General features: G+C 49.1%; 1 protein-coding gene and 2 pseudogenes across 1 annotated transcript; all 3 read left to right on the plus strand.

Moving 5' to 3' along the window:
• Positions 1-1,222: 1,222 nt before the first annotated feature.
• On the plus strand, positions 1,223-2,048 carry LOC128413965 (zinc finger protein RFP-like; annotated as a pseudogene).
• Positions 2,049-2,148: 100 nt separating this feature from the next.
• On the plus strand, positions 2,149-2,800 carry LOC128413964 (E3 ubiquitin-protein ligase TRIM7-like; annotated as a pseudogene).
• Positions 2,801-3,936: 1,136 nt separating this feature from the next.
• TYSND1 (trypsin like peroxisomal matrix peptidase 1) lies at positions 3,937-11,821 on the plus strand. Its single transcript, XM_053388538.1, has 4 exons — positions 3,937-5,412; positions 6,392-6,522; positions 8,522-8,707; positions 10,548-11,821. Exons 1-4 carry the CDS (start codon positions 4,259-4,261, stop codon positions 10,763-10,765), a joined length of 1,689 nt encoding a protein of 562 aa, XP_053244513.1. The 5' UTR covers positions 3,937-4,258; the 3' UTR covers positions 10,766-11,821.
• The last annotated feature ends 485 nt before the right edge of the window (positions 11,822-12,306 follow it).

Consider the following 12,306-nt stretch of genomic DNA (forward strand, 5'->3'; position numbering starts at 1 on the left):
TGTACTGGGTGTGGGTTGCACAAGAGAGGGGAGGGTGCCTGGAAATGGCAGGGAAGGTGAAAAGAGAGCTTGGTAGTTGCATGGGGGGGAGCAAGCAGGAGCACAGCCCCTAGTAAAAAAGCAAGGAAAAGAGTTAATCACCTGTCTAAATAGGCCATTGTCTTCATCGCATACATGTTATTTGAGTAAGATCCTTGCGACCATCTCATTCTGTGCATTTCTTTAAAAGTTTTGCATTTTCTCCCAGGCCATATTGGGGGAAGGCCGGCACAAGAACCTCCCTGCCCCAACCTTAACTAACCAGATGGGTAAAGAGACTGCGGTAATGTTTTGCAACCTCAAGTAGCTCCTTAAATTCTGTTGTGGCAGATATGGCACACAGATTACCCAACCTGCTCTGCTGCTTGAAAGCATGCATATCTAAGAGCAAGAGGAAATGCAAGAAAGGACATGTTTATGCGAATCTTGAATAGAATCTACTGCTCTAATTTCCTAGTAGTAGTGTGACATCTTGCATTTTTTTAAAATTAGGAAATTGTTTGTTTTTTTCAGCCAATGCTAGGCAATGCAGGGGATAAGGAAAGTTGTGCACGTGCTTGGTGCAAACCAGTGTTGCCTAGCAACAGCCTGACTGGGCTGTAATTTTGCAGCTGGACCCGCTGCCAGCATGGGTGAGTAATGGAGTCGGAGAAGTCAGGAGGCAGAGAGGTCTCCCTTCTCTGCAAAAAAAAAGGGTTCAGCAGAGGCATTGAAAGGAATTACGTATAGAGAGATAAAATAATTTTTAATAAGACAATTAGCAACTGAACTAAATAATGGCAGGGAGATGTGACAGTTTCAAGGCAGGGGATAAAAATACAAATATGAAAGGAGATGGGGAGGAGAATTTATGGGAGGTGAGTAAAAACAGTTTGACAGGCATGCAGGGAGGAAACATAAAACAGTCTTTTCAACTTAAAGCCTCTAAAGCAAGTTCTTCCTAAAATGGGGAGTGGATTCAGAGTACCTCCGCAGCTAATGTCTATATTTCATAGACTCATAGACGTGGAAGGGACCACAAAGCTCATCTAGTCCAACCCCCTGCAATGCAGGAATTTTTAACCCAAAGTGGGGCTTGAACCCACAACCCCGAGATTAAGAGCCTCGTGCTCTATGACTGAGCTATCTCCCCCTCAAGACACTGCATGAGCCTCTGAACTAAAATAAACATGAACACCTGAAATGAGAAGCCACCTGCTCCATCTGCCTGCATTGTTTTCAGAACCCAATGATGGCCATAGACTGCGGGCGCAATTTCTGCTGGGACCGCATTGCCCAGTGCTGCGAAAGGCCTAGTGCAAATGTGTTCTGCCTGCTTGCATTGCAGAAAGCGCTTTCCCTGGCAGAACTTCCAGCCCATCAGGCACCTGTGTAATATCAAAGAGTTGGCCATGCAGTGTGGCATGCGGCAAGCAAAGAAGAACAAAAGCTGTGCAAGAGAAACCAGGAACCCCTGAAGCTCTGCGAAAAACGATCAAACATCCATCTGCGTGGTTTGCAACAGGTCCAGGGTGCATAAAGATCACAGCATGACTCCTATAGAGAAAGCTGCCCCAGTTTACCAGGAGAAAATACATCACTGTTTGCAAACTCTGGAAGAAGAGAGACACAAGATTTTGTCATTTAAATTAGATGTAGGGAAGCCAAGCTAGGATCATCAGGCAAAAACCGAAGCTGAGAAGCAAAAGCTTGTGTTGGAATTGGAGAAGCTCCACCAGTTTCTTGAGAAAGAAAAACAACTGTTAACCCAGCTGGATTGGGAAGGAGGAAGAAGAGCCGTGTGGCTTAATTTTCTTCCCCTAGGTAAAGGTAAAGGGACCCCTGACCATTAGGTCCAGTCGTGGCCGACTCTGGGATTGCAGCGCTCATCTCGCTTTACTGGCCGAGGGAGCCGGGGTACAGCTTCCAGGTCATGTGGCCAGCATGACCAAGCCGCTTCTGGCGAACCAGAGCAGCACACGGAAACGCCATTTACCTTCCCGTCAGAGCGGTACCTATTTATCTACTTGCACTTTGACGTGCTTTCAAACTGCTAGGTTGGCAGGAGCAGGGACCGAGCAATGGGAGCTCACCCCATCGCGGGGATTCGAACCGCCAACCTTCTGATCGGCAAGCCCTAGGCTCAGTGGTTTAACTCACAGCGCCACCCGCGTCCCTTTTGAGATTTCCCCTATCAGCACCCTAATCAATGAGCTGGAGCCAAAGCGTCAGGAGTTTCTAGCTGGGCTGCTGCAGGATATTGGAAATATCAGGTGCAATGGGGGCAAATTTCAGTTTCCTGCTCCACCCGGTTCTTCAGAGCTCAGTGCAGTGCGTCATAAATCCTCCAAAGAGAGAGTGCATCGCTGCATGGCGAACTGAGGAAACAGAGAGAGACTTTGGCTGAACAAAAGTGGATAAATGAGAATGTGATGCTGGACCCCGCAACAGCTCACACTCGATTTATTGTGTTTGACAGTCAGAAAGCTGTTGCATGGGGAGCTGTCCTGCAGCACTGGTAGATTCAACCCCACCCACTGTGTGCTTGGCTCTCAAGGATTAACATCAGGGAAGCATGAGTAGACAGTGGATGTGAGCAAGGGACCTTCCTGGTGTGGCTGCAGGTGTGGCCAGAGAATTTGTGAAGAGGAAAGGACTGCTGAATATTGTCCCTGAGGAGGGAATCATGGCTGTTAGGCCTGGGCGATGTATCAGTACTAGGGCTGGGCAATACCTGCTTTTCAACATCAAAATAAACATTGTGATATTTAATAATGCCTGAAGCTATGTAGAGGCAAAAATGGTGATGTCCTGGCAACTGCTACTACTTATGGGTCTGATAATTTTCTACTTAACCTTTAACATATTGTTACAACTGTTGTGCTACTTTAAACATTATCAGTACAACGGTACTATAGCCAGTTTTCTGTAAAATTAAAGCGGTAAAAAGAATCTAAATCTAATGGCTGGATAGCTCAGTTGGTTAGAGCGTGGTGCTGATAATGCTAAGGTTGCAGGTTCGAACCCCATATGGGGCAGCTGCATATTCCTGCATTGCAGGGGGTTGGACTAGATGATCCTCAGGGTCCCAACTCTACAATTCTATGAAAAGACAAACATTTACTCAATGATAGCAAGCTTAGCTAAACCATTAAAAAATTCTGGAGAAAATAGTACTGTTCTATGCAGTTTTGTGGGCAAAGTCAAAATTCACAGAGGTAGTAGATTTAGAAAAAAAATATTAAATAAACCTGCGTATGATTATAAATGTAATTTATTTTCAACAAATTCAAGAGTAGTTTAAGTCTACTTGCACCACCTGTGGGATGATGGCAGAATCACAGAGTTGGAAGGGAGGGACCTCTGAGGGTCTTCTAGTCCAGCCCTCTGCAAGGCAGGAACCTCACTGATGCAGCCGTGATAGATTGCCATCCAGCCTCTCCCATAAGAGAGCAAAGGCAACCAGTTAAATCTCCCACACACACACACACACACCCTTTACTTAACCCATTTGTGACACAAGGAACAATAAGGCTTTGGCATGGCAAATATATGTGCTTTTTTACTCCTGAGTAAAAAATTCCTGCGTTTCAGGGGGTTGGACTAGATGACCCCCAGGGGTCCCACCCAACTCCACAATCCTATGAAATCACGGCTTTGTGCCGCGGCGAGCTTCCCTTTACTTGGGAGGCTCTCCCCCTAGCCCCGCCCCCGCCCTTGAGCAGGCAAGCCAACCAACCAACCAGCTCCCGGTCCTGCCAGGAAATCTTCCTGCTGAGCCGGAAATCAGCCAATCGCGGAGGACGTCCGCAGCACGAGCCGCTGCAGCCAACCGCAGCTCGCTTGCCCGGGCAGAGCAGCCAATAGGAGCGGGATCTTTGCCCCACCTGACCTTGCTCGCTCGGCTCCGTTCTGATTCCGGCTGCAACCGCAGACTCGCGCGCTTTCGAAACCTTAGGACTTTGCCCCCTCGAGCTGCGCCGGGTAGAGCCCTGTTCGCGCACAGGAGAAGGGGGATCTCCGTGAGTTTTGCACCTGCTCTTTCCAGCTAAGCGAACAGATCCCAGGGGGCCCGGGGCAGTCCCCACGTGCCTCCTTCGCCCGAGTTCTCTTGCACAACTTCGAAGCTTCGCCCTCCCTCTGCAAGGCTCTGATCCCCCTCCTGAGCTGAACTTTTTCCACCATGCCGAGTGGATTTCTCTCCCGGTGCTGCTAAGGAAACGCTTTCTTCCTCCCCGCAATGGCCGAGGCTCTGCAGGTGATAGCAGAGAAAGCTGGCTGTGTCGTCCGTGTTTCTCACGCGCGCGGATCTGTGCCCCAAGGACCCTGGAGTGGCAGCGGCGTCCTTTTGACGCCTGACCCGGCCATTGTCCTCTGCCATGGCTCCGTCTTCTCTCCTTTCCTCCTGCCAGCCGAGCACCAAGACTGGGCCCAGAGCCGATTTCTCCTCCCTGATAGCTTCCCCCCGGACATCCGGATCCAAGTGCTTAGGCCAGCAGAATGCAGTCTTAAAGCTCCCAATAGGAACTGGCTAGGTGGAGATCTGGCGGGGAACACCCCAGCCTTGAGATTCAACCCACTTTCAAATTGGCACGAGACACCCAGCGGCCTCCGCTGCCACAAGGCCGAACTCATCATGATGCTCCCCTGTGTGCCATTCCAAGATGCTTTCTCCAAACTCTTCAACTCCACTGAACAGTGGCGTTTTGGCACAGAGATGGAGGTTGAAGAGGAATCCAGCGCCCCGGAAGACGAGGCACATATCCTGCCCTGGTTTGCACTGCTGAGGATCTTGGATGGCGATTCCCATGGTGTGGGCGGGGTGAGCTGCGTGGCGGCCGAAACACTGAGGAAGGGAGACCCGGTCTTCGCCTGTGGCTCCCCGTTTGGCTCGTTCTGCCCGGATATCTTCATGAACACCCTCAGCAAAGGGATCGTGAGCAACACATCCGGAGAAAACAATGCCCTAATCCTGACCGACGCTCGCTGCTTGCCTGGCACTGAAGGGGGCGGTGTCTATGCATTATCAGAAACCGGCCTTCACTTGGTTGGGATAATCGTAGCTCCGCTTTGCTGGAAATCCAGCGAATGGGTTGGTCTAACTCTGGTTTGTGCTGTCAACAGTATTCTACACTGCATCCGGAGCCCCCTTTCTGGGCCTCACCGGGCTCTGAAAACATGGCTGAACCCCTTGGAACTTGTGGCCAAGTCTCAAGGAAAGATGGTGGCCAGAGACGGACCACATCAGCAAATGCTGGCTGCTGTGGTTCTGGTGGAACGGGGCCTCACCTGGGGATCTGGCGTGATCGTGAACTCAAGACTGGTGTTGACCTGTCGACACGTGGCCAACGGCGCAACAAGTGTCTGCGTTAGGTTGCAGCCCAGCCACGGAAAGTATGTTTGGATTCTCACCTGTATTGAGAGATGCTGAGGTCAAGTTCTTTTTGCTTTGCTGCATCTTCTAGTCTCTGCAAGATTTGACACTTGAGCATTCAAACCTGCGGTGCTCAGTCAACAGGGTAGACCTGGGTTTCTTAATGGGCTGGAGCCACAGGGGTGAGCAGTCTGGGTATATGCCAGATGTTGATCTTGTAGAGAAGCAAATCACATAGCACCTAGAATCCCCATTCAGTGCACTATATTAGAAATTAAGAAACCATCACCTGTGAATTGGAAAGAGATAATAAACCTGAGTGTCAATATAGTGGACACTTCCTTTAAAAAGGAATTCTGTTTGCTTCATATTTTTACAGAGCCACGCGGGGCACTTTTTGTGTGCCCATAACGCCGATGCTTTCATACATGGCTAGGTCATATTTCCAGCAGTGTGCATCTTCCAAGTAGAGTGGTACCTCAGGTTAAGAACTTAATTCCTTCTGGAGGTCTGTTCTTAACCTGAAGTACCACTTTAGTTAATGGGGCCTCCTGCTGCTGCTGTGCTGCCGCTGCACAATTTCTGTTCTCATCCTGAAGCAAAGTTCTTAACCCGAGGTAATATTTCTGGGTTAGCGGACTCTGTAACCTGAAGCGTCTGTAACCCGAGGTACCACTGTATATGCACTCTGGGGAGTCAGGATTGTCCATGTTGTGGGAAATGTATGTTTGCCACTAGGTAAGTTGACTATTTCTGAATGCGCAGATCAACCCAAATGTGGATAACTCAGTGAGACTTGTTTCTAACACACTTCACAGGGCATCATGAAAAACTTAGTGGCGTGGCTCTCATTTATGTTGACAGTGCTTATTTAAGAGACCTTCCCAAAGGATTGCATCTTCTTAATAGTTAGGCCAGTTGAGCAATGCCAAAAATCCTGGCTTATTGCAAGTATCTGTATCTGCTGTCTCCTTAACGCTTCCTTCTGTTTGCTCCTAGGAGTTCTGTAGCTAAAGGAAAAGTGGTATTTGCCACCAAGGACTCTTCTCCCTATGATGTGGCACTGGTAGAATTAGAAGATGACCTGCCCACTTCTACAGAGCCCGTCCTGGCGTCAGAGTTTTACAAAGGTGAGAACCGGACATTCCGCCCATCTCCTTTGGGTCACTGCCCATTGGGTCTTGTGGTTTTATTGTGGGGAATAAACCAAAGGCCATATAACATTCTGCCTACTAAATCATTTTTATATGGGCTGTTCTATTGAAAGTGGTATTAAAAAAAAACCTTGCTAGACTCCTTCCCCTGAGTAACCTCTGTTGAGCAAGTACAAAGTCTAAGCTTTGAAACCATTTTGGGGTGTGAATATATCCCCGTTGTGCCTCCCCCTCCCACACAGGGACAGCTGGGATAGCTCAGTCAGTAGAGCACGAGACTCTTAATGTCACGGTCGTGGGTTCGAGCCCTACAGAGGGCAAAATATTCCTACATTTTAGCGGGTTAAGACTATGTGGCCCTCGTGCTCCCTTCCATCTCTACAAGTCTATGATTCTATAATTCTGTGAATAGTTGAATTAGATGGTGGATTCAATTCAAGTGACCAAAATCAATGAATCAATCTTTATTATGGTCCAGAGACCCAACAAATCGTTACAAAGCAATGCACAACTCAGACATTCTACCTCCAGGTTAAACAAGCATTTTGTTCAGACTTAAAGATAGGGATCATTGGTTCTTGCATGCTATAGTACTCCCAATCTTTAAGAGAGGCCACCCAAACGTACCCTCCAATTATAGGCCAATTAGCCTGCATTCAATAATTGGGAAGCTGTATGCCTGATTCCTTAGTAGCAAACTGACAACTTTTCTAAATGAACATAATATACTATCTGAAGCCCAGGCAGCCTTTCGCGAGAACCGTCCAACGTCAGACCACTGTCTAATGCTGTCCTTCCTAGCCAAGAAGTGTACCAGGCCTCTTCAGGGTAAACTCTTTGTGGCCTTCATGGATCTGAAATCAGTGTTCGATTCCATCCCCAGATCCCAGCTATGGTCCGAATTAAATCTGACCAAAATCAATACAATATGTTGCCTGTGGCAAGCAGGGCCGTTGCTTTCTGTACTTCATTCATTTTTTATTAAATGTCATGAAATTAATTATTAAATTAAACTCTGATTTGCAATACAATGCTCCTGTTTTGGGAAGTCTAAGAAGTCACTGGAAAGAGATTGGAAAGAGACTTACCGTATTTTTCGCCCCATAGGACGCACTGGCCCATAGGACGCATCAAGTTTTTTGGGGGGGAAATAAAGGGGAAAAAATTATTTCCCCCCCAGGCGCTTGTGGGACCGGCAGCGGGGAGAAGCGCTCTTCTCCCCGCAGCCCGCCTTCAGACCAGGTCCGGGGACAGCAGGAAGACGCGCTGCGCCTCCCAGCTGTCCCCGGAGCTTGCGGGGCAGGCAGCGGGGAGAAGTGCTCTTCTCTCCGCCGCCCGCCTTCAGATCAGGTCTGGGGACAGCGGGAAGACGCGCTGCGCCTCCCCACTGTCCCCGGAGCTTGCGGGGCTGGCGGCGGGGTCTCCCCGCCATCAGCCTCCAAACCACTTCGGGAGACAGCGGGATGGCGGTGTTCCGCCTCCCTCTGTCCCCCGACCTTGTGGGGCTGGCGCTGGGGCTCTCCTGAAGCCTGCATTCACCCCATAGGACGCACACACATTTCCCCTTCATTTTTGGAGGGGAAAAGGTGCGTCCTATAGGGCGAAAAATACGGTAGTCTAATGTTGCACCTTGGATCATGGTCTCCAAGAAAGATGGGGATGAAGTGTTGATGACAAGTCTTTTGCTGGCTTCCCTTGTGGTTTGCTTCTGAGCTCTCCTGGAGTTATTGTTGAGGGTTCTTGTGGGATTTTGTCTTGTTTCTCCCCACTCGGAACTGTGCATCTCAGAACTGCTTCTCACATTGCAAAGAAACAGGGAAACGGAAAGCACAAACAGCAACTTCCGTTAGGTGGTAAGGGCAATTTGTGGATCTTCTTCCTTGGAGAGACTTGGGAGCTTTGCCATCTCTCTGTGATATACAAAGTGGACTTTTCGTGCCGTTTTTCACTGCTTTGGTTTGTGCTCTTCATGCAGGAGAAGATGTGAGTATCGTTGGTTTTGGCGTCTTTGGCCAGGCCTGCGGCCCATCAGTAACATCTGGGATCCTGTCAGCAGTCATCACTGTGGGAGATGAGCCTGTGATGCTTCAGGCAACCTGTGCAGTTCATGGTGGCTCCAGCGGGGGAGCCCTGTTCTCCACGCACAGTGGGAAACTCCTAGGTACAGCCTCTTTCTCCTTGTTCCTTGCTCTCCCATGATCTCTCTATGTAGGCGTAGGAATTGGTGCAAGTATGGAATCCTGTAATCTCATACTTACTGCTGTGATGAAAGCAAGATCCTAGTCCTTAGTGTGCAATGAGCTGGGGTAAGCATGGAAGCAGTACTTGGTGAAATCTTGTTCAAGGCTGCTAGCATTTAAACAGCATTGGTCTCCAACACTGTCTCTGTGTGCGTGGGATGGATTTCTGCTAGTGCAGAACCTTCCTCTCTTCCCACTTAAAGCCCTCACCACCCGCAAAATCTTCTCTGGAGTGTGGGGGGACTAGCAGATTTCGGGGGGAACATCATGGCTGCAAGGCGAGGAGGGTGGAGTGAAATCCCACCGCCCAATTTTAGAGAATTCCCCATGCAGCCCCATACAATGCATCTCCACATCTGCAGAGGGTTTTAGGAAGGGGAAGAGAAAGATGGCTGTTGTGAGCTCACACAACCCTTTTAACATGCCCGGCAGGTTAAAAGCAGCAGTTCAATAGGCCAAATGCTTGTCAAAAGGAAATGTCTTTGGGTAGTGGAGACCAGGCAATTGTTGTTGTTTAGTCGTTTAGTCGTGTCCGACTCTTCGTGACCCCATGGACCAGAGCACACCAGGCACTCCTGTCTTCCACTGCCTCCCGCAGTTTGGTCAAACTCATGCTGGTAGCTTCGAGAACACTATCCAACCATCTCTTCCCCTTCTCCTTGTGCCCTCCATCTTTCCCAACATCAGGGTCTTTTCCAGGGAGTCTTCTCTTCTCATGAAGTGGCCAAAGTATTGGAGCCTCAGCTTCAGGATCTGTCCTTCCAGTGAGCACTCAGGGCTGATTTCCTTAAGAATGGATGTGTTTGATCTTCTTGCAGTCCATGGGACTCTCAAGAGTCTCCTCCAGCACCATAATTCAAAAGCATCAATTCTTCGGTGATCAGCCTTCTTTATGGTCCAGCTCTCACTTCCATACATCACTACTGGGAAAACCATAGCTTTTACTATACGGACCTTTGTTGGCAAGGTGATGTGTCTATGTGTGATGTGTTGGCAAGGTGATGTGATCCCCTTCATGGATCACTGCCTTGCCGTGGCGAAGGGGCTTGAATAACTCAGAGAAGCTATGAACTATGCCGAGCAGGGCACCCAAGATGAACAGGTCATAGTGGAGAGTTTTGACCAAACGTGATCCACCTGGAGGAGGAACTGGCAAGCCACTCCAGTATCCCTGCCAAGAAAACTCCATGGACAAAGACCAGGCAATTGGACAGGGCCAAATGGGTCTCTCGTGGTAGAGACTTTCCAGAGTCTAGGACCAGCTACAGAAAAGGCCAGGTAAATCAAATGCAAGGAGGAGCTGGGTTCTTTACCCCAATGATGCATGCCTGGGTATGGCGTGATTCATAATCCTCATTTGTCTTTGCCAAGCCAAAGTACATTACACAACTTTTTCACACACATGCACTGAGCCTTTGATAATTGGTTGTGTGTAGCAACGCTCTTGATAGGTTTTTATTCTTGCCAACTGTATCTGATCACGGAGGCAGGTTTGTTGTGGGTTGATTTTATCTCTCGATTGCAACCATGTGCAATCAAGAGGTTGCAGCTCTGCAGGATGAAGCTCTTATTCCTCTGAATTATGAAATCCCCTTTTTTAATAACAGACTCTAGTTGCACAAGATTTCCTCAAGGTCCTCTCCACCCGCTTCCTTGCTCAAATACTTGTTTTAGTCTGAGTTTAAGTAGCCACTTCTTCGCAATTTGATTTTGGGTCCTCCAGATGTTTGGGAATACCTAATGTTTTTCCCCCGACGGCAGGTATCGTTGCCAGCAACACGAGGGATAACAGCATAGGAGTGACGTACCCTCACCTGAACTTCAGCATTCCCATCACTGTTCTGCAGCCGGCCCTCTTGGAGTACCTTCATAGCAGAAGCCTGCGTGGCTTCCGGGAACTAGACAGGGTGAGCCACAAGATCCAGGTTGTGTGGAGACTCCAAAGAGAGCCTGTGGAGGGACCGCTCAGCAAGCTCTGAAGAACTTCAGAAGAGAGAAGAAAAGCATTGTTTATCCATGCCCTGGTTGAGCTATATCTAGATCAGGGCGGTCCAACTTCTCAGACAAGGTAGGCCGCAAAAAGTGCTTGTGGGCCACACATTGCCTTGTCATGCAGGTGAGGGGAGAAAGGCCTAAATTTGACTCCCCCCGGCCCTCGTGTTGCCTTCCCAAAGCTGGCTAAACAAGGCGCCAGAGCCCTAGAGCCCTTCCACCTCCTTCCCAAAGCTTGGAAAGCAATAACTAGGCTTTGGGAAGGAGGAGGGAGAACTCTAGGTACCTGTCAGAGACCTCAGTCCTCCTTCCCAAAGCCCAGTGCCTCCTGACCTGGCTTTGGGAAGGCAGTGTGAGAACCAAAGGGGGCGGCAAAAGGCACCAAGCCCTTAGGCCTATATTATTGGGCCAGTGACCCATGCTTATGGGTGGGCTTGAAATCAGCTTTCCTTGGCTGATTTCAGTAGGGCTGAACCTTTTGCCCTCGTTTCCCATCATGCACCTTGCTGTGTCCTTCGCTTCTCCAAGTCTCACTTGAGCATCAAAACGCCCCCTGTTTCTCTTGAGCTCGTCTCTGCCTGGTCTTCCTTGCTGGGGGGCTCTCTCCTGCAAACCCCTGTGTGCTGTTTCCACCTGTCTTCTGTCAGTTCTTTTTCTAAACCCACTGTTTCTGTAGACTTCGCTCGGCCGTTGTCCTCTGTGCCCCCCTGGGAAGGTGGTTGTTAAGACGCCAGCTCCCATCAGCCGAAGTCAGCATGTCAAGGATCCAGTGATCAAGGATGATGGGAGTTAGCTTGGCAACATCTGGTGGGGGGGGTTTCCCCTCCCTGTCTTGCCACTTCTCACAAAAAACCCCCTACATTCTCTCTCTCACACACACAGAATCACAGATTTTGTACACATCTGCATTTGCTTATATGTATCCCCTGGTACCCTTTCCCTTTCCTTCCTCTGTTGCCTTTATGCACGGATGAAATTTCTACTGTAAGCTCCTGGAGGCTGCCTGGATTTTGATTACATAAATAAACGATAACATAACTACAGTCCTAGCATTCTATATGAAGCTATATGACATCTTTTATTAGTTGGTTGTAGTGTCCCTGCTTGCCACCAGGTGGTGCAACTGTTCCAAACACCTATGTAGATAGACTGTGTTCTAGCAGGGTCTGTGTCCCCCCCCCATTTCAGTTTGCTGAAATTGCTTTTTAAGTTTTCAGTCAATAACCTTTTATGCAGAAGTTGTTTGCCGCTGTCTCTTGTGTGCGAAATGAAATGAGCTTATTTCAGAGGCTCCCTCTTGCCCGTTCTCTCTGGATCGTTCATTCGTCGCAGAATTGTATATTTAGGAGGTACATAGATAACCAGTGCTTAGCCACAGAGAAGAGCTGGGCTTTTAGAGGCCCTGACTGTGCTCAGGGAGATCAGTTCTCTTTCCATGCTGGCAATGTTCTCCCTTCTCTGACGCGGCCTGTGCGGCTTCTGAATGCCAGCGGCTGGGAATTGGGGGTGGAGAGAAAGTCTGCTTGCC

Source organism: Podarcis raffonei, chromosome 5, assembly GCF_027172205.1.
Source record: "Podarcis raffonei isolate rPodRaf1 chromosome 5, rPodRaf1.pri, whole genome shotgun sequence".
NCBI classification, from domain to species: Eukaryota; Metazoa; Chordata; class Lepidosauria; order Squamata; family Lacertidae; genus Podarcis; species Podarcis raffonei.